Source organism: Acomys minous (assembly GCF_964271855.1).
Source record: "Acomys minous genome assembly, chromosome: 10".
NCBI classification, from domain to species: Eukaryota; Metazoa; Chordata; class Mammalia; order Rodentia; family Muridae; genus Acomys; species Acomys minous.
In genome coordinates this window covers 73,983,026-74,005,871 of record NC_140491.1, presented here as the reverse complement: position 1 = coordinate 74,005,871, position 22,846 = coordinate 73,983,026, and the positions used below count along the sequence as shown (strand labels likewise).

Sequence of the window (22,846 nt, the reverse complement as noted above, 5' to 3'; positions counted from 1 at the left end):
TTCAGTAAAGGGCCTCATGACCCTACCACCTTGTCAAAGAGAAGAAAGTATATAAAAAATGAGGTTTGCAGGAGCAGAGGGTTTTGGTCTGTCAACTTTCTCTTGGATTACATCCATTAGCCAAGATAAAATAATGTAAGAACTAATGTAACGAATCCCCGTGTCTTTGAAAATACAAGTTAGACACCCTGACCCTTCAAACTTACGCCCGGCACACCAAGGGCAACTGCTAACTCCAGCGGGGATGCAGATCCGTGTGTTATGTCAGTTTGATCTTTCCAATAAAACTGTGACAAGCATTTGCACTGCTCTGAAGAGAACCCGAGTCAACAGTGAACAGAGATTCATAGCATTGCAGAATCTGAGGACTGTGGGGGAACCTGGCAGAGCTTGAGACCGCCCTCTTCTGTGGAGCAGTGGGAAGCCAAGGCTCAGCCAAGTGGAGTGGCCTCTAAGTCCGCAGACAGAAGATTAAGAACCAGAGAATGAAGACGCTGACCACCATCTATTCCTCTTGGGTTTTTGTTTTGTTTTGTTTTTGTTGAGACAGGGTTTCTTGGTGTAGCCCTAGCTAGCTGTCTTGGAACATAAGGTCTATGTGTCTCTAGCAGAGGCTGCTATAGACACATGCTCAAGGCAACCATGTACCAGAACTGAACCCAAGCCTTTGTGGATGTTAAATACAATGTTATACTGCCCCATCTATGTGCTCTCAGAGCAGAGTGTTAATTCAGTTTTATATAGTATGAAGAACACAGCTATTTACTGGGCAAAACAAGAAAAAGTTTCTGAAGGAAGTTCTTCGTCTCCTCAGTGTTATGACCGGTTCTCGTGGCTGAGTATGGTGGTACAAATCTGTAACTCATACCACTCCAAAGGCTGAGGCAGGATGGTCTCAAATACCTGCCACATAGCAAGGCTTCATCATCATTATAAGAAAGAAAGAGAGAAAGAGAGAGAGAGAGAGAGAGAGAAAGAAAGAAAGAAAGAAAGAAAGGAAGGAAGGAAGGAAGGAAGGAAGGAAGGAAGGAAGGAAGGTCTTGATGCCATCATACTTTGTAACCAAGGAAACCTGAGCCATAGAGCTCCCCATTAGTAAAAGCTAAGGCCTCATAGGCAATAGTTTACCTCTTAGCGCTGAAGATATGACAAATGAAGCCATTTCCACAAAGAAACACAAAAGTAGTCCCAGTCCTCCCACGTCCCTTCTAGTTACTTGGAAGACAACATTCAAATGTCCCCAGATTTCTCTAACTTTTCTAAAGACTTTTTAAAAATGTATGTGTAGGTGTGCATATGTGCATGCATTCATGGGCACCATATCTGTGCAAGTGCTCAAGAGGCTTGCTCTGGTTCGAGTGAGAATGGTCCTCATTTGGTGCATATGTTTGAATACTTGGTCCCTGGTTGATGGCGCTGGAAAGGATTTAGAGGTGTGGCCTTGTTAGAGGAGGAGTGGGGTTGGCTCTGAAGCTCTAGAAAGACTCTTGCCGGCATTCATTCCTTCTGTGGTGAGCTGTCAGCTGCTAGTCCAGTGCCATGCGCTCCTGCCCGCCTGCCCGCCACCATGCTTCCTGCTTTGATGGTGATAAATGTCTACCCATCTGGAACTCCCAGCCCTAAATAAACTCATGTGTAGGCTGCCTTGGTCATGGTGCTTTATCACAGCCACAGTACCAAAGACAATGCCAGAAGGAACTAGAGACACAGTTGTAAGCTAACGTGGGTGCTGGGAACAGAAGCCAGGCCCTCTGTAAGATCGGCCGGTGCCCTCACCCGCTGAGCCGTCTGGCCAGCCGTCCTGTCTCTCTCCCCTGCTGATTCTTCATAGACATTACCGTCACTGGACACTACACAGAGACTCTGTTGTATCTGCTCAACTGTCATGTGAGCTTCTGAGGAGCAAGCATTTTGCTGTTCCGTTTACTGCTATACCCCAACCACTAGGAAGGCACCTGGCCTACAGTTAGTACCTAGTAAGTATTTATGGAATGGCCAAACAAAAGTGATCCAACGGGAGACACTGTGTAGGAACAGGGGCTTAGTTCTTCTGATGTGTGACCATGGCTCCGGGTCACCGGGACCGCCGTAACTTTGACTGTTCTTTTTATGTCTGCTCTGTCTTCTGAGTTCCATATGGTAGGCAGCGATGAGAGAGACACTCACAAAGGCCTATCAGGTTAATCCTTTACATCAGCCCATCCAGTGGCTTCTCATTACGGTTAGAAGATGTCCCAGTTCCTGCCACGGCCTGTGCCGCCTCCACAGCAGTACCCGTCCGGCCCCTGCTCTCACCACCCTCTCCCTGAGCTTCAGACGCTTCCTTTACTCAAACAAGCCGCCATCCCGTCAGTTCTTTCGAAGAAGAGTTTCATTATGCAGACCAGGCCAGCCTTGAGCTTCTGATCTTCCTGACCCCACTACTCAAGCATTCACTTAAAAACATTTTTAAAAAATGTATTGTTGGGGGAGGGGCTGCTGCTACAGCGCACGTGTGGAGGCCAGAGGACACGGCCACAGAGTCAGTTCCCTCCTTCCACCTTTGTGTGGGCTCAGGGATTGAACTCAGACTGCCAGGCTTCTGCCAGGCAACAATTTTTTTTACTCACTAAGCCATCTCGTCAGTCCTGTTCGCGCTTTTTAAATTTAGGAGCAAAGATCTATTTTTATTCATTTAAAACTCCATTAAAAAACAAAACAAAAAACCATGACTCTGGGCCTATGCCTTCAATTCTTCAATTACCTAAGACTAATGTAAAAATAATTCGACAGGGAATATGGGGTTAGAGTTGACAAGTGTCAAGCTGCTTTGTGATCTGAGGCCTTTGTGCTTGCCACTCCCCCTTCTTGGAATGTTTACTCCAGGCTGATGATTTGGCCTCATCATCATGCTCTCACAGAAACGTTAGCTCCTTACAGAATCCTGCCCCACCTCCCACGCTAAACCTGCCCTTCCCGCTCTCTCTCCTATCAATCACTCTCACTTGGATACTAGTGGCTTTTCTTTCCTCCTAGAATTTATTTCATTGGACCTGCAATGACTGTGTGTGCTAACAACCTGTCCTATCCTCCCAGCCAGACTGGGGGAGGACAAGGTGTTCCGAAAGCTCGCTGCCCTAGACCATCTCACACACACAGGCATTCGGTAAGCAAGTCTGCACCAGCAAACTGATCTCACGGCACAGCCAGGGGGAAAGAAGCAGGTAGGTGAGGCTCGCCATGGGCCCGAGAGTGTTGCCAGGTACTGGTTTCCATCCAAGGACAACTACCCCAGGTCACTGAAATACATGGACTTCAGCCAAACTTACTTAGGAATGGGTACTCGAATTAATGTTCCTTCCACTTCTGGGTTCAGATTCATTCCACTTTCTCTTATAGCCTTGATAGCTGCAGCTGTACACTGAAAACCAGATCAAAAGGTAAACAGAATTAGTAAATAATTATTACCAGATGCAAGCCCTCTGTCGATAACTGGCAACCCATCTTGGCAGAACATGGAAACATTTAGTTCTGTTACCAGTAAGATCAGGAAGTTACACTGGTGTAGAGTGCTTTGATCAAGCTGAATAGCAAACTATGTCCACTCCTGGTACCAGTGTATTGCGGAAGGAAAAAAAGAGAGAAGAAAAAAGAAAAAGAAAACAGCTCTGCTTCTTTGAAAAGATTTCAATGGTTTGAGGCAACACAGATCAAAACCACAATACATCCTCAAGGGAGGAGGGCTGGTCTGTGCAAAGATCGGTGCAAAGACAGATGAAAGATTTCATACGTTAAAAATTCCAGTTGACATTTTACACTCAAAATATACCAGTGCCGATTTGGAATGAGTAAATAAATTTAACTCATTCACATCCACACTCATACCAAACTCACTCCTACTTTGGACTTGAGCAGTGGCCCTCCACTGGCGTGCACAGCAGGAAAAACAGAACGGGGGAAGAGCAAAAGCATGGGTCTTGGGGTCAGACAAACTTCAGTTTACATCCAGCTCTGGGACCATGCACCCTGAGCACTGAAATTGACCATTCAAAGTCTGAGATGATGTGGTACCCAAGTATCACTAAGCCAGTGAGAGAGTGTAAGCAACGCACCTTACTAAGCCTGGGACAGTTAACAGTCAGGAAGCAGTTCGTATATGAACAAGCCACGTCCATGTACTGAACTCATGCAAAGTCCTCAAATTTATGGCAGAGTTAATGTAACATCACACTGACACTGCTGTCCTCCTAGCATCCTTCAGGAACTTCTCTCAGGCTCACTCACTGGCACAGACTCCCTGATTCCAGCCTCTCCTTGGAACATGTGCTGACTGCACCTTGTATCAACCCTGAAGGTGACAGGGAGTGAGTGGGTGGAAGAGATTTCCACTGGATGACAAGGAACTCAAGAACAAGGCTCTACACGCTCAAAAGGCCCTCACGTCTTTCCACAGCTGATCCATGCCACTTGAATCCAAAGGCCAACTCCTGCCCTTGAGCTCCTCCTCAACTTTTACATCGGAAAGGCATGGAGGCTGGCACACACCTATTTTACTTTTCCAAGCATTTCATTGTTAGTGTTTTACAGGAAGTATCTAAAACACTTCCCGTTCCATCTTTAAATGACCTTAATCCTATACCTCTATGAGGTCAAACTGGCAAACCGGAACACCCACACACAGATGTGTGGAATCTGAATGTGTGCAGAATATAAGTATGGTCAATGATAAAAACAGTGAACTTTTAAAACGGTGTCTCAGGCTGTAGGGGTAGGGGTCTGTGACATAACCAAGCACTACCTGCTTATTATGAACGAGGGGCCTACAGAGGAATGTCAAATCCTTTAGAACAGATAATATTCCTTGACAGCCCAAGAAATAGGCAATCTAGAGACAACCTGTCACACTTCAGTTACTCTCAGGCCAAACTGCATTCAGTCATCTATACTCTTCATAAACCCTCAAGCTCAATGTATGCAGTAGTTATTCCATGAGGAAATGACTAGACTAGGAGCGGAGCGGAGGAGATGACTCAGTGGTTAAGAGCACTGGTTGCTTTTACAGAGAAGCCGAGTTTGGTTCTCAGCAGCCATGTGGCGGCTCACAACCATCTGCAGCTCCAGTTCCAGGGAACCCATCACCGTCTTCTGGCCCGAGGGCACGGCATGCACATAGTGTGCATACAAGCAGACAAAACACTCACACACATAAAGTAAGATGAAACAAGTAACCGGGCAAAGAAATAAAGTTGGTTATCTCTTTGCAGAGAAGAGCTGCCCTTAATAAAACCGTTCATTCTTAGGGTTACGAGTGAAGGGAGAGCCCCCACTTTATAGAGGAAGCTTTATCTCCATCTCCCAGCTCTCTACAGCTTTTTACCACATAACCCATAAAACACAGCTGTGGCACCCCTCCCAGCACAAAGCTCCCTTTCCGTCTGGCCCAGGCAGCTCCATGTAACCTCCCCCTGCAGGTCCAAGTACTCAGTGCTGACATGGAGCTAGGCAGGAAGTGTGGCTCAGTGTCTCCGCCTTCACGGGAGAAGGCATCTGCCAGTGAAGTGCAGGGCAAGGGTGCAACAAAGGCGTGATGAGCGAGTTCCATTGTAATCCTGTTTCAACCCACTAGAATTTCCTGACTTTACTTCAAAAATCTGTTTTACAGTTTGGTTCTTGAATGTCTTCATAGTCAGGGGAAAATGTTACCTGAGATTTCTTATACAGAAACCCACTGAAAGTTACTCTCACTTATCCTAGGTATGTATATTTTGGTTTGATGTGGAAGGACACGGTCCTCAGGAAAACTATAGTCATTTCCCTAACAGTATATTTAAACTATTCATAGGTCAAATAGAACAAGACAAACATGCAAAGATAATTTCCATCCCTTACCGTAGCCTTTATTCCATCACTGGACAGGGACACTCACTGATATCACAAGGCAGACTTTGCTCTCAATACTAACCAGCTGATTATGGCTGCTGGAATACTGAGAACTGAGAAAGACCAGGAACAAGCAGCGAGGGTTCCACTATCAAATGGCAATGCCTGCCCTTGCTATTCTTTTTTTTTTTTTTTTTGAGACAGGGTTTCTCTGTGTATCCTTGGCTGTCCTGAACTTGCTTTGTAGATCAGGTTGGCCTCAAACTCACAGTGATCCACAAGCCTCTGCCTCCCGAGTGCTGGGATTAAAGGCATGCACCATCATGCCCAGCTTCCCTTGCTATTCTTAAGTTTATTCTACAGGATGGTCAGGGAATGGCAAAATGTCTGTAGACCAGTAAACAAATCCTGTAATGCCATATCAATGACTGGTTTTCTTTACACCTCCATGAGTCCCTAAAATAAAGGTACATGAAAACAGACCTCTAGTATCTCTTAACTATCAATGAGTTCACAGCCCCCACATGGAGCCTACTCACTTGAAGGACTCGAAGGGCATTGGTGAATTAACGGAGGGTAGTGAAAGGAGCACAAGTCTCCGTGTCAAGCAGAGCTATGCTCAACAGTGTGAAGCTAGGGGAGAGCGCTTCCTTCTCTGAGCTGCTGCCTCACCTACAAAACACAACAGCTGTGTTGATCTTACTGTTGACGGTGTGAAAGAAGCTGAAGGAAGCGACTGCCAGCCCAGCAGAGATGTGCTGCTCGTCAGTTCTCTCCCACCCACAGAAAAAAAATGGAGACCACCGAGATTTGTGGTTGCTGTTCTTTGCTTTATTCAAAGGATGCTATGTTTTTATTCCCTTCTTTTCTCTGCCATCGTTAGCTGTAGCTTCAGGCATGTTTAGGGAAGACAGCAACTGTGTGCACCATTTATCAAGCAGAATCTATGCTAAACAAATGCAACACTTTTTTGCCTTCAATGCATTTGAAAGATTATACATGTAAATCTGCATTGTGTCACAACAACATGACACAGAAATGTTCAGGTTTGGAAAGAAAGCCAACTGCACGTGAAACAGAAAGGAATTCTATAAACACAGGGAGGATTAGCTCAGCATTTTGAAGCTATGAAACTCGGTACTCTACGGGCAACTTCTAAGCTAGAGGAAGGAAATGATTAGTTAGAGCTGTTTGTTTAATGTATACACCAGATGAGATAAAGAATTCAAAGGACAACGTAGCTCCCACTTCCTCAGTGTGTCTATACGTAGACCCCTCTACCGAGACGCTGGTAAGGCTTTTCCCAAAACCCAGGGAACTGCACACCAGAGAAATGACACAGATACTTTAGCTAAAAGATGAAAAAATACTCCATCTTTCTAAGAAAAAATTAAGCAGTTAATACCTCCTCCTGTCTTGTAAGAGATGCTCTGGTGGCCAATCGGGTGCTCCTTCTGTGAATATCATTTGCTATTTAATAACAGAAGTGGCTGGCTCTGAAAAGCAATCTGCCTGATGAGGTTTTCAAGCTGTGTAATTAGGAGGCTATTCCCTAAATTGGCCTGCTGTGCCCATGGGGTTAGATGAACAGGGCAGAGAGGCCTCAGTGGTTCAGAGGAGGCCGAGGAGGGGAGAAGCTGACAGTTCCCTGTCATCCATTTCTAGGCTCCTCACTCACGCCATGAACGAGTGCTTCTCTTCCATAAACCTAGTAACACACACCCGCCAATTTAGGGACAGTGTGTGGGCCCATCGCGTGGGCCAGGCACTGTGACATGGACACGATGAACATACATGACTCTTCTACGATATATGGCTCTTCTACTGAAAGCTTACAATCTAGTGAAAAAGTGACAGCTACATTGTAATTCAAAACATGAGTAGTGACAAGCCAGGCAAAACCGCTCCAAGCCACAGGAGCAGAACCTACAAGGGCCCAGAGGGCAGAAAACATTTGATGTGTTTTAAGGCCAGTATGTGTAGAGCAGCGCACCAGGACACTGAACTGCACACGGAACTGCAAAGACTAGACGCAGGCCAAGGTCAGATCGCCCAAAGCCTTTCAGCCACAGTAAAGATTTGGGGCTTTTGTTTCTTAAAATTCGTTTGAATTATGAAAATGCTACAATCCAATATATACTTTGAACCATTAAAGTTCACTTAGGCTGTAGGAGGAAGAATGCAGGGGGGCAGTGGTTAGTACCAGCAACTCCAGCAGTGGCCCGTCAGCCGCAGGCTTCTCCTGATTGGAAACGGTTTGCTCTGCTCCTACTGTTAAGCTAGTTTGTCAGATCCAACACACAGCCTGCCATGGACAATACCACTGAAACAGAGACCAGAACAGGAAGGTGAGGGGATGGAGAAGGAAGTACCCTGCCAAAGGACAATGCCAGCTGGAGGCAGAGATAGGACTAGATTTGAGGCTCTCCAGGTTTCTCAACTGCAGCCTCAAGGTTAGCTGCACCCCAACCTCCAGTCTCTAAAGCCAGGGATGTGTTGCTCTATTTTGAAGGAAGGTGAACTCTTGGAGGGTCTTCTCCAAATTCTTTTAGTCACAAAATGAAGGCTCATGCTATACCTGACCCACTAAAATGTTTTTTGTTTTTCTGTTGTTGTTTTTTGATTTTTCGAGACAGAGTTTCTCTGTGTAGCCTTGGCTGTCCAAGACTCGCTTTGTAGTCCAGGCTGGCCTCAAACTCACAGGGATCTGCCTGCCTCTGCCTCCCGAGTGCTGGGATTAAAGGCGTGCACCACCACGCCCGGCTCTACTAAAATGTTTTATTTGTCTGAAGGGCTTTCTGTTTAAGACAGTCTCATATGTAGCCTTAAACTCCTGATCCTCCTGCCTCCACCACCCAAGAGATAAGATAACAGACACATATCAGCATTCCTGGCTGTGCCATATTTTTAAAAGAGAAAATGAATTAGTTCAAAACTTTAGAGAACAAAACATACTTTGTACGACACTGAGGGCTATTAGTTTATTTTGAAATAAAAACTGGAGCATCTGCTAATATTAACTACCAGGCCTATACTTCTGCTTGGCAATTTTCAGCAAGAACTGGGCAGAGGTGCCCTAGAGATTGGCCACATGATGATTTCCAGCGTGGTGGTCTCAATGACAATGCCCCATTCATACACTTGAACGTTTGGCTCCCATTTGGTGGAGCTGTTTGAGGATTACCATGTGTGGCCTGCTGGAGGAGGTTTGTCACTGGGGGTCAGTTTTGGGGTTTCCAAAGCTCCTAGCTATTCTCCAGCTCCATGCCTGCCTGCCTGCTTCCAAGCTTCCCTCCATTTGGTCACTAACTCTCTGGAACGGTGAGCTTAAATTAAACACTTTCTTTTACAAGTTACCTTAGTCATGGTGTTTTGTGATGGCAACAGAAAAGTAACTAAGATATTAGGTTATCTGAGCCTTACACCCCCAAGAGCCATCACTACCTCGCCATTATTGTTTTTCATATAATTTACTTGGTCACTCTAACATTTGAGTTTAACAGGTAAGAAATATAGAGATAAGAGAACTTTTTGTATCATAAATTTTCTTTAATACACTTTTTTCCCAAACTAAAGGGAACATTTCCTTCTGATCTGATCAAATCTTTCTTTCCTTTTCTTTCTTTCTTTCTTTTCTTTTCTTTTTTTTTTTTTTTTGTTGTTGTTGTTGTTTTGTGTTTTTCTGTTTTTGGTTTTTCAAGACAGGGTTTCTCTATGTTATATTGGCTGTCCTGGACTCGCTTTGTAGACCAGGCCGGCCTTGAACTCACAGTGATCTGCCTGCCTCTGCCTCCCAAGTGCTGGGATTAAAGGCCACTACCACACACAGCTTTCTGATCAAATTTTTATTCCAAATTTTTATCAAATTTATTAAGACAGACCCTTAAAATATTAGGGTATCTTACCTCTGGGAAGCTGGCCATGTTCACCAAAATCAGCTGTGGCGACTTCATGGAGATCTGGCCAATCTGATTAAGAGCAAGCTTCCCATCAGCAGTTACCACAGTAATATGATCAAGGGATCCTAAAGAAAAAGTAATAAGGTTTTAGAATTCTAAAGGTCCTCAGAAGCCCACATCTCTTTATCTAATTCAGATTCAACAAACATACAGGAACCCCTTGCTGATATGACAAGGTTATTCATAGGAGCAGTTTCAGGCAATGGAGAGAGTGTGCAAGGCTAGCAGAACCCTGTTGGAATTCCTTACTAGCACTAGGGAGAGTCACTGTTCTGGTTTGCCTGGACTTAAGGCGTTCCTAATGCATAGGACAGTTCATCACTGATGGAAGTTAGTACAAGAACTTAGGCAGGGCGGGAACCTGGAGCAGGAGAATGCAGAAGCAACGGAGGGGTGCTATGTACTGGCTTGCTTGTGGCTTGCTTAGCCTGCTTGCTTACTTGCTTGCTTATTTTTTCTTTTCTTTTCTTTTTGAGTTTTTGAGACAGGATTTCTTTGTGTAGCCCTGGCACTCACTCTGTAGTCCAGGCTGACCTCGGCCTCCAACTCAGAGATCTGCCTGCCTCTGCCTCCCAAGTGCTGGGATTAAAGGCCTACACAGCCATAGCCAGTCCCAATCTGCTTTCTTATAGCATCCAAGACCACCAGCCCAGGGGTGGTACCACTCACAATGGGCTGGGCCCTCACCCATCAATCACTAATTAAGAAAATAGCCTATAGGCTTGCCTACAGCTGGATTTTTAAAAAAGATTTGTTTACTTATTTATTATGCATACACTGCTCTGCCTGCTTGTACCCCTGAAGGCTAGAAGAGGGTGTTAGATCTCATTATAGGTGGTTGTGAGCCACCATGTGGTTGCTGGGAATTGAACTCAGGACCTCTGGAAGAACAGTTAGTGCTCTTAACCGCTGAGCCATCTCTCCAGCCCCACACATGGGGCTTACAGAAGCATTTTCTCAACTGAGGCTCCCTCCTCTCAGATGGCTCTAGCTTAGGTGAAGTTGACATAAAACTATCTAGCACAGAGCTGAAACTATAAGGTACTGATTCTCCTTTTAGCAGCTCTGCCACTTACTAGCTAGAACAGCACTAAGAAATCAAGCACTTAGCCTGTCTCTGTGTGCCTTGGTTTCCAACTCAGCTTAGAAGAGTAGCTGCTTACAGAATGAGTGATGACTACAGCTGAACAGGAGTGGCCAGGCATGTAAGGTACCAAGAACAAGCACGGCGAAGTCACCTCTTACTGTCCCTCTTAGTTCTTCCCACCTTCCCGCCTTGTAATGCTATTATTCCTACCATCACTTCACAGAGGAGAAAAGGAGACTTGAGAAAGATAAATGGACCAAGATCACAGAGTTAACAAGTGAAAAAACAATCAAGAGCCAAGAGTCAAACTCAAGTGTGTTCAAGTCTGATTTCAAGCAAAGTTCTTTTCTACTGTGCACAAAATCATGAGCCTTGGAAACACACACACACACACACACACACACACACACACACACACACACACAGATCCTGATTCTGTGGTAATGTTTTTAATTCACCACACAATTCTAGCACATAGCCAGTTTAGAACAACTTCCTTCTGTCACCTTGCCTTTGGTCCTGAGACCTTCTTCAGAAATAAGTCTACTCAAAACAAAACAAAATAAAAGGTATTAACACCTCATTATTACCTGGATCTGATCCTTTTCCAGACTTGAATTCTGTAAAATCCTGAGCAAAATTTTCATTAGTCAGAAAAGATAAATAAATCCCCAGCTCTGGCTGGGTTATTTAAAGTCCCTGATTTCCTATGCAAATGAAGGTAGCAGAAAACCCTTACCACTCACAGTAGGAACCACTCGTGGATGGCTCATTCTGGGTTACAAAGAGAAACAGGGCGGGAGATGGGGGAGGTATTCTGGCAATATGTCATAGGATTAATGCAGTACCACACTATGGCCCAAAGATCTGAATATTCAGCCAGATTCAGTATCATCATAAGATGACAGTTGTTGACACCACTGGCTTTAACCTGCAAAAAGTATATGCAGTATAATGATTTAAAAAAAAAAAAATCACCATGATTCTAAAAACCCAAAGACCTAATACCAACTCACCGCTCCCAGATTCTAAGCCCCTTCTGAGCCTCCACTTCTAATCTTTAAGTGAGACAAAAGCTGTACTTAAAGGGCTTTCGTGAGGATAGGCTCAAAAGTATATTGAAAAGCATTTATAACTATGACGCAATAATGCTGCTATTATTTTTTGGAATTTTTGTGTTTTAATCAAACTAATATCCTTGCATGTAATTTTCCTTCTATTAGGGACATTTCTTTTGAGATCGTAAGTTATTTAGTTTACCATAGCTGAAAACCAAGAATAAACTTAACTAAGAAAGTATAGATGTCTGCTTTAGGAATTACAGAGCAGTGGTCGAAGGACCTGAAAAACACAGGGCTGGGAGTATCTACCATGCTCAGACTAGTTAGTTTTTAAACAACCACATCACCCAGAGTGACCTCCAGAATCAGCCACTGAGTGGTAGGAATCAGTTGGTTGAATCACCTTACACATTTTTAAGTTTGCTCATCTTTTAAAATTAACTATAATCACTTAGAAATCTATGTTCAGGTTTCCATACATCAATAGGCCAAGCTGAAGACTAATAGCACTGAATCTCTTGACCCATAGGATTTTAGATTCACTATAATTTTTCTCAGCATTTCTTGAATAGATCGTATTTGAAGCTGTGTTGACTGGCTCACTCCCATGGTCTTAGTATTTGGTTAGCTGAGCTAGGACAATTGTTATAAAATTCTAGTATATAACTTTTTTTCCTTCTGAGGTCTCATAATGTAGCTTTGGCTGGCCTGGAACTCACTATGTAGACCACTACATAGAATATATTTTAGTCAGATGATTCTTGCTTCCTCCTTTAAGTGTCTCTGTAGTGGTACCTAGCCTCAGGAACCTTGCCTGACTCCTCAGGTGTGTTCCTGACCCTTCTTACGAGCCAAACATCCTAAGCAGGTTTCAGTAAGAATGATGGCAGCCTTAAGTTACTGGTGCATCCAATAAGAATGCTTCATGTTAATGCTTTGTAATTATCTTGTGATTATTACTGCCACCATTTTACACATGAGGAAACTGAGGCAGACAGATTGATTTGCCCACCATTAGAAGAGCTCCTAATCACATAACTTAAATCCAAGTATAAGCGTGATCATCTCCAGCCATGGTCGGCTGGGCCATGTGGTTTTATACACACTGGTTTACCTGTCTGCCCTTTCATAGAGGTTCTAAGTTCCTAAACATCAGGAACAAGAGTTTCCCTCTCCATGTCCCCATCTATTAACGTAAGAGGCACAAAGTGTGTGCTCAGGACTGCTGTGGTAAACAAACAAACGGATGGATAAAGGGTGAAGGGAAAGTGGCAAGAAGGAAAGAACAAGCCTGCATCTTAAACGTCAGCTGTCTCTGAGACAGACATGGGACAGGTGGAAGTGAAGAGGAAAAGTGCTGCTACTTCAGGTAACTGAGAGAAGGTGTGAAAGAACCTGCCTAGCAGAGACCACTGGCTAAGTTTAGCTTATTTAATCCAGTTTCTTTACAGCCTCAAATTCTACACAAACATTACCCAAACTTAACCAAAGAAAGGAAAGAAGAAATGCCAAGGGGAGGCTGCTGGCGATGGGTCTGAGCTCAGCCTCCTTGACAGCTGGGCTGAGAGCCTCTGCCACACAGTCCCCACATGAGCATCTCAGTGTGCAGCTGTGGTGGTGCCCATCCCCTCAATCCATATCGACATAATGCATCAAATCCTTTCCCCTCAATCTGTCCCCAGTGAGAGTCTCCCTCCAGCTCACTCCTGCCCCTCATTTTCGCAGAGGTTAACATTTAACAAATTACACTCCCGCCCTCTTTCCAAGCCCGTCATCTTTTTAAGTTCAACAAGAGTGGAACTGGCTGGCTCATTTTAGGTATCACGTTTCTCCCTGGGCTTCTCTCAAGCTGCTCTCTGGTTTCGGCTGCAGAATGTTAACAGGCCAGAAAGCACAGGGGAGACAGAGCACTTTATCAGTTTCATACCTAAAATAATAAGCAAGCTTAAAATAAACAGTTGGGAGAGATTGAATGGCACGCTTTACTGTCAGCAAAGGCAGAAACACCCCAGTACAAAGGTTAACAAATGCCAGGAACTGCCTTCCAGTCTCATGCCAGATCGCATCTCTGAACGCAACATGGTTCTGGCCGCTTTTATAATGAACTGAGTAGTTTCCACAAACAAGTTTGTGAAGTATCTTCTATTTTCTTTATGAACTTCTCCTTCAGAGGGGGTCCCAGGCTTAACTATAGGATGATGACAATTTGCAAGAGGCCAATTTAACAGCAATTGGATTTTTCCTGAGTGCTTGCACCATTAGCTGACAACCCACTTCTCCATCACATCTGCAAACAGTTCTCCTAGACAGTTCTGACATTTCCCACTTAGAAAAGCCACTTTCAGGAAGCTATTAACCTAAACGGAATCTTCCTGGTCAAGCTCACGGGCACAGAGAGGCCTCAGGTGGGCAAGTCTGTAGACGGTGGTTTTCAGTACAGGCTAGAACTACCAAGTAGAACAAGCTGGAAAAAGCGGGCTAAGGACAGACAACTATGAGCTTAGAGTGTAATTCCACAGGAGCGCTGATCGCCAGAGGTTTTGCTCACCCCTGAGCTGTTCTCTGTGGGCCAAGCACCATGCTACCCCACAGAAGACAGCTGCTTAATGGAGACACGCAGCTCGACTCCAGCGCCATGATGCCCATGAACTCAGTTACTTCCTACTGCCCAAAGCCAACAGCAGGAATTGGACAAGGAAACTCATCCGTTATGGAAAAGTAACTGCTCACAGACACGCTAGGCATGCCAAAGCTGGGACTGACACAGTGACAGGGCCATGTTCTTTCCCATTGTGACACTCCCTGAGCAGTGGGGCCCGCCACTAACCTGGTGCAGTCCTTATGTTGAGGGTCTTATTGAAATTATCTTTGAGTGCTTCCATCACAGATTTCATTTCTTCATCCACCTCTTCCAAGTCGATTACATCCTCAACCAAGGCGGCATTGATATTCACCCTGGCCTGGGACTGTCCTTTCCCTTTAGCTAAAAGTCAGTGAACAAAAGAACAGAAGCACACACAGAGATAATAAGCATGGGCTTTAAAAAAAAAAAAAGGTGCCTACTGTGTCAAGTGCTAGAATTTTATATAAACCATCTCTGTCCTACACAGGAGCTCACATGTACTAAGTGCCAGCCAGCTCCCAGGTCTGCCAAATCCTTGAACATTAGCAAGGGCACAGGCTTTATGACAGACACTCTGGGTTCACCCTGCTGTAGTGCACACTGGCTCTATGATCTCGGGCCAGTTACTCAATCTTTGTACAAGAGGACTAATAAAGTCCATGCTATAAAGCTGCTTCCGGAATACAAATGAAGTCACTCACATACCCAAAAGAGTAATATACCCATACCAAGGAATCCAGAAGTAAATTAAGACCTTATTTTTTCAGAAAAATGAAAGACAAGAAAGGTAAAGTGACTTGCCTAATGTCACAGATCAGGAAATGGCCAAGTCAAGATTTGGTCCCAAATCTGTCTAATTTTAAGCACATGAACTTTTCATGAAACAATCTCCACAAATCCAATGGAGAGAAAGGAAATGTATGAATTCAGTTTCAAGCATACTGAGACAAGGTTGTGCTCAGCACCGTATAGCTGATCTGGGCAAAATGAACCGCAGAGACATTAACTACCGCCCGCCAGAGCGCACTGACTTGTACTTTAGAAAATCAACAGTGCTGGAGGGCGGATGGAATCTGATTTCATGTCTAAACCATAGGGAGTTTTTCACATACATTCGGTACCGTGCATGTGACACAAACACTCTAGCATTTCTACATGGGGGGTGGGAAAGGAGAAGAAGGAAATACTTCAATAGTATCTGTGTAATGTTTGTTCACTAAATGTTTAACAAAACATCATTAAAATTCATTCAGCAATTTTTATTATCTACAGCTAGCTCGACTGTGCTGGGTTCCACACCCTAATTTGCAATGCAATTTCAAATACATTCTTCCATTTGATATTCAAGACAGTTCTCTAAGGTAGGAAAATGAGAACTCTGAGATGCACAGCATTTAAATATTTTTCACAAAGTAACCAATGAATAAGAAGCAATGTGACTTTTTTCCAAAGATCTGTTCAAGTCACCATCCTGCTTGAAGCCTCAACTGCTTGTGAATAAACAAGCTAAGGGCTTAGAATTTTTGAAACTGATTTTTTAAAAATGTCAATTCAGAAGCACTCATTAAAAGAAGGACAATAGAAGCAAATCCATATCTGGACAAATTGTGAATAAAGAAAACCAAAGACATACAGATCATTTTAAAAAGCTGGAGAGAAAAGACAGATTTATTCATAAGGGATCAAAATTACATGTTGAACAAAGAGGCCAGACACAAATATACATTACTACAGTAAAAAAGCCACAGAGTAGCATATATCCTGAACGGTTTGATAGCAGACAAAGCAATCCATGCCACCAGACATCTGACTAACAATGGGGCACGGGGAAGGGTGGCACTCACTCCATGTGGGTGCTGAGAGTACTCCACACCAGGACCAGCGTGTCCTACCCCGCGCTACATCCCCAGCCTCTGGTTTCTGAGACAATGTCATGCTATGTGTGTCTGTCTTTCTGCCTCAGCCTCCCGAGAACTAACATTACAGGCATGCGCCCCTCCCCACACACACCAGTTCTTGATTGTGGGGAAATGAGAGTCTTGGTTACAATGGTGACTCCAGTTTGTGAAAATTAACAAGTTGTAGCTTTATTACTACGAAAAGGTTAAAAGAAAAAAGTTAAGGGTGACTAGCCAAGTAAAGACAGATGGTGTACACACATAGCTTGCAAATCAACAGGGATGAAACAGGAATAAAGAATCCTGATTAACTTAATAAAAAAGAAGGAAAAGAAACCACAAAAAAGTATGAAACAAAATTAAAATGTAAATACTCAACAAATAAGATAAACAGAAATGAACCAAAATGACTCGCTAAAATCTCAAGGCTCTCAGTACAACTTTAAACTAACCATACAGAATATACAAGAAAATTTATAAATACATGTGAAATCACAGGGTTAAGGGTTATGAAAAATGTTTATAAACCTGGAAATGTTAATGAAAGTAAAGTTAGTTTTATTAATAGCATGAAAATATTTTAACAATTTGAATAATAATTCTAACAATGTGTTATTAGAAATGAGGGCTACTTCAAATAGTATCAGAAGATATGTAACAATTCAGGATTTATACATACATACATACATACATACATACATATATTTACTTACACACACACACACACACACACACACACACACACACACACAAAGTAGCCACAAAATGAAAAAGGAGAAACTGTTCATTCTAAAACCACAGCAGGAGATTTTAACACATCCTTCTTGGTAACTGCTAAGCAGAACAAATAAAAAGTTAAGTACCTGGAACTGTGATTCTAAGCATAGGCTACCTTAATGTCATTCACTCAGGAAAACTATATCTATGAATTCAAGGCAAGCTTTGCCTACACAGTGAGTTCCAGGCCAACCAGAGTTACATGTTAAGACCTTGTCTCACTACAATATTATTATCAACAAAATAAGAGACTGACAACATTAAAAGATTACTTAAAGTTTATAAATTTCTGGGGAAATGATTATGATACGGAAGATGTAAACATATGCTAAGAAAAAGAAGAACATAAGATTTATCAAAACAGTGAAAATTTTCATCATAAGAAGCTATTAGGCTAAAAAAAAAAAAAAGCTATTAGGCACAATTTTAGACCAACAGCTTTGAAAACAGAAAAGAAATTCTAAAATAGATAATATAAGCAGTCTCATAATTATTAAAGAGACTGAATCTATAATCTATATGTACATACCAGATCCAGATGAATTTAAAGGCAGGCTGTAGTACCAAAGAGGCAAGGAACTAATTAGCCCTGACTTTAAACCATCGTATCAAGAGAGATGTACTGACCTCACACCATGAGGCTAAGATAAACAACAACAAGACCTGAAAAGGACAGTGACAGAGGTAAGCCTTCAGTATGTGGAATTCCATTCAGTTTAATCCTATGCAAGCAAACACAGGCTGAAGAGCCTCATACTTAATCCTACATACAAGCTTGATAAATCCCACAGTGAACACTCAGATTATACATCGAGCAAAATATATACAAATTATTATTATAAGAACAAGCAGGGCTCTTATCAAAAACGCAAAAACGGTTTAACACCAGAAAAGCTACTAACGTTGAGTTATTATATGAATAGATTAAAGTCAGGAAGTGCAGGGGATTCAGCACAGAGTAGAGGACATGCTTACTATGCACCAAACCCTGAGCTCAAGTAAAAAGTAAAGGGGGAGGGCAGGTAGAACCATCTCAATAAACATGATGTATCATTTGATTAGAATTGAGTGCCTTTTTAAAAAGCTCAAGGATTATATTTACTTAAAAGAGACTATGGAAACTACAAAGGAAACATTCTTTATGTCAACATATAAGAAATGGTCTATCTAAAGTCCAGAATAAAAGAAGAATGCCCATTTCCACCAATCACACTTGCTCAAATTAGAATAGCGTTCCTAGGCAACGCAGTGGGAGGCAGTTAAGGGAGATGGGGATCCATGGGCACACATACAGACCAAAGCACATGGGCAAGAGTGCGTATACTTCAACGGTTAGTTAAACTGTTAGTTTAACTCCAAACTGGAAGCAACCCAGATGCCACTACAGGATACATACATAAACTGGAGCAACATATTTAGGACACTATAAAAGTCAAAACACACAGCAGCTGCTGCAGGTGGAACAGGCAAATCTGTTACCCCACAGGGCCAGACACTGAGTTCAAAAAGGACAAAATTAAAGCCAATCTCGTGGGGATGCTAGAGTACAGATGGTATTTTCTTCTTCTTTTAAAAGAACTTTTGTTACTGTTTTTGTTTGCTTGTTATTTTGTGGTTGCTGTTTTGAGACAGTGTCTCACTGTGTAACTGTGCTGGCCTGAAATTTGCTGCACAGCGCATGGTAGCCTTAAACTTGCAGTGATTCCCCCTGCCAGGATCACAGGCATGTGGCACCGTGGCATGCTCCACTTTATTTCTTTAAATTTTATTTTACTGTTTTATGCATTTAAGTGTCTGGCTGCATGTATATGTGTGTGCCACATGTGCCTGGTGCCCAGGGAAACCAGAAGAGGGTGTTGGATCTTCTGGAATTGTAGTCACAGATAGTTGTGAGCCTCCATGTGGGTGCTGGGAATCAAACCCAGGTCCTCTGGAAGAGCAGCCAGTGCTCTTAACTGCTGAGCCACCTCTCCATTCCCCCTACATCTTATTTCTTGATCTGGGAGATGGAAACATAGTTGTATACATGTTCTAAATATCCATTGGGCTAACCAGTTAACAATGAGGTATATACTTTTCTGTATATGTTATGCCTTAAAATAAATTAGGAGTGTATCATAAAATGATACAATAATGATATCATTTTCTAGAAAACGCTGGCTGTGACTACACATTTCACATAGAAAGGGCAAGAAAAAAATGTGTGTGATATATATAGATAAAGATCTGCAGTAGAGCTTTCAAGGCTTTATGACTGATTTAAGGGAATAAGGGCAATTTGGTGCAGAAGCAAAGCAGTTCAACAAAAGACAGATATGTAAGGAAACGTGACACACAACATAGGAGTTAGCACCAACTGGATGACAGAGTGCCAGCAACACAGCTTATAGAAAAGAAACCTAACTGAGCTTCAGTTTCTGTTTTTTGAGGTTAAAAAAAAAAAAAATCTTACTCTCCAAACCAGAGTGCCCTGGAATTCACTATGAAGGCCAGGGTCACACGGAATCAGAAGTAATCCTCCTGCCTCAGCCTCTCGAGCACTAGAATGACAGGTGAGCAATCACAGCCAGCTTTACAGTTAAGATTATTAACTCACACCAATTTCCCTGGGATAGAAAAGAGTTCTTGAAAAGGCTATGAAAAGTACAAAGAAAAGAACTGAAAGTGGCCTCAGTCAAAGACATGGCCTCCTAGCACAAACAATAAGGGATCTTATCCCTATAGCAGAAAGACCCCGCAGATCCAGGAGCACGCCGACACCAGCTCTCGGGAGAAGCAGCCAAAGATGAGGAAAGCTTCTGCTTACAGACCATGCTGAATCTAGAGGACTGCGACGCCACCGCCTCAGAAGCCCCATTCCTGTCCTTTCTCTCTGGATGGGGCCATGGGCAATTTTCCCCCCAAACAAGTGTACCTCAGCCTCTAAGCCTCTATATTTGCAAATGTTAAAAATCTATATTCATTAAATAACTGTAAGGGTTTCCTCACTGGAAAATTATAATTGTTTTCGATGGATAATGATAAGGACTGGATTAGAAAATTTAAAAAATAACATACAAATCAAACACTAACTTAACAGAATATACGTCTTGTATGTATTAATTTTCTTTCGATCTGTTAAGCCTCTTTTCAACAAAAATCAGGTCTGGGTCTGTGTAATAGCAAAAAAGGAAAGTCAAAGGGGAAATATTTAGCAGCCTATCTCTCGCACCATCCGCAACAGGGGCCTGCCTGACACACCACTGCAAACAGCAGGTCTGCCTGATCATTTTCTGTCTTTCATCTATCCGACAAAGTTTTTGAAAACACAGTATATAAACAGCCCTGGAGAGTGTTCAACAACCACAACAGAAACAACTGATCTTCATCAGATCCAATAGGGCAGACAGGTAACAAACAATAATCAATTTTATAACTGATTAATTAATGACTGCAGTTCTAAGTCTGTCAAAGTAAAATAATAGTGTGCATGAGTGCATGTAACAGGGGACCTGACCCAGACTCAGGCCAAGGAAGACATCCCGGAGGAAGTGGCATTTAAGCTAAGACCTGCGGTACATCAAAATCTCATTCTTGGATGACATAAACCATTAAGATCATCCATCTAAACCCATGGCTTTAATGCCCCGTTTACCCAAAACCCTTCTGGCTTTAATTATACCCCCAATCTGAATCTTCCTAAAGGACGAGAATAGGCCAATTCCTACCACGAGCACTCTGGTTTGCTTGATACTTTTACCTCTGGTTCTGCACTTAAATGAAATAAATTAGGCATTTTCTGAGCTACCAACAAAACAAATGAGGTCTAATGGTAACAAAACAAGCCCTGGGTCTTGTGACCATCTGAGACATCATTTCCTCACATGGATGAGGAAAGAAACTCAGAACAACTCCGCGATCTCTGCCGCTTATTAGAAAGGTGTGAGACCGGGAAGGAGATCAGCTACCTTTGGCCTTCTTGGTTGCGAAATGACGAACTGGTACCCCTGGATGGGCTGGGTGGTGCCTGTGGTCGGGCTGGCTTCCGCTCACGCTCTTCACGGAGACTTCCGAAACAGGTCTGGTCAAAGTAGCAAGGTAACTGCGGAAGGCAGGGTGCAGCAGCCGGAAGCACTTCCCTGCCATGATGGAAGACAATCCTCAGAAACAGCCACTGAAGAGTCGGGGGAAAAAAAAAGGTCTCATTCAAGGAGATGGTGGAGGCAAATGTCTTTAATCCCAGCACTGAGGAGCAGAGGCAGGTGGATCTCTGGGTTCAAGGCCAGCCTGGTCTACAGAGGGAGTTCCAAGTCAGCCAAGGTTACACAGAGAAACCCTGTCTCAGAAAAAAAGGAAAGGGGAAAAAAAAACTCAGTAAAAGAAAACCCACAGCAACTTCCAAAACTAACTCAGGCCAGCTACTGATGAACTCCTCCAAGTAAGCAGGAACTTGGCCCTGAGCATACATGACCCCTAGTCCACCTCCCAGCAGCCTCAGGGAGAACTGTTACCCCCGTTTTACAGGGTGAAGAAACTGAGGCCCAGGGGCCTGAGTGACCCAACACTCTGTGGCCTTCTTTCAGTTCATCTAAATGCCTGAAAGCAAACGTGCCGCAGCCTAAATCCGTAATGATGCTAATTAAGTCCTCATATGAGCAGAGGCACAAAATCCTGATAAAGCCTGAAGAGGAAGGGCAGAGCACTAGAGGGGATTTTTAAGTAAGAAAAACATTTTAATAAGCATAAAATGACTAGAAAATTTACATGGCAGCATTTAATTAAAATTTTCTTTGGTTCCTTATGCACTGATTACCAATTAGAAGGTACTTTAATTTGAGTCTGAAGCATGACTGAGGCTTGAGGTCTTCTACGGTCTAGAACTGGGAGACGCCACCATCCCCCGAGTTAAGGCAGCTTCTATACACTTCTCAGGTCTCTGACCACACACGGATGCTATCACCTCCTCTGAGACAGAACACAGTCCTAGCCAACAAATATAACACTAAGAGCTTCTGCCAAGAATCTGCCTGTTACTTAGCTAAAAATTAAAAACAATTAGTATCTGGAAGCACTATCTTTGAAAATCACATCTCGGGGCTGGAGAGATGGCTCAGTGGTTAAGAGCACTGCCTGCTCTTCTAAAGGACCCGGGTTCAATTCCCAGCACCCACATGGCAGCTCACAACTGTCTGTAACTCCAAAATTTGACACCCACGCACCAACGCACATAAATTAAAATTAAATAAAATATTAAAAAAAAAAGAAAAGAAAATCACATCTCATTCTTAAAAAAACAAAAAACAAAACAAACAAAAACAAAAGCCTGCTGAAATGTTGATGCAGCCTAACGGAGTGCACAAGAGCAGGCGGCCTGCAGAAGGACCATGAAGCTGATCCCAGCTCCACGCTGACTAAACGCCCCTGAGAATCTCTGCATCAGCATCTTCTCATCTGTAAAATGGTACTGAGACTTATTCCTTCAAGTAGGGAATAACAAGGTGAGGCAGGCATACCCTACCTTTTCAAGGCATGTGACTATTAATATTATTACTTCTTTTTAATGGGAAGATGAGCTTGACATAATGCCATGGGTGCTGAGGCAT

General features: G+C 43.1%; 1 protein-coding gene across 2 annotated transcripts in view; it reads right to left on the bottom strand.

Annotated features, from left to right (window-relative positions):
* The window catches only part of MRRF (mitochondrial ribosome recycling factor), a 54,033-nt gene that overhangs the window by 28,393 nt on the left and 2,794 nt on the right, over positions 1 to 22,846 (bottom strand). The window contains exons 2-5 of one of the 2 annotated variants that reach the window (XM_084797546.1): positions 21,212 to 21,417; positions 14,794 to 14,949; positions 9,765 to 9,883; positions 3,309 to 3,400 (exon numbers count right to left, since the gene is read on the bottom strand). In XM_084797546.1, coding sequence (XP_084653672.1) covers positions 3,309 to 3,400; positions 9,765 to 9,883; positions 14,794 to 14,949; positions 21,212 to 21,389 — 545 coding nt within the window. In that variant the 5' untranslated portion in view covers positions 21,390 to 21,417. The remainder of the gene's footprint in view (positions 1 to 3,308; positions 3,401 to 9,764; positions 9,884 to 14,793; positions 14,950 to 21,211; positions 21,418 to 22,846) is intronic. The other variant, XM_084797547.1, reaches the window with a different exon arrangement.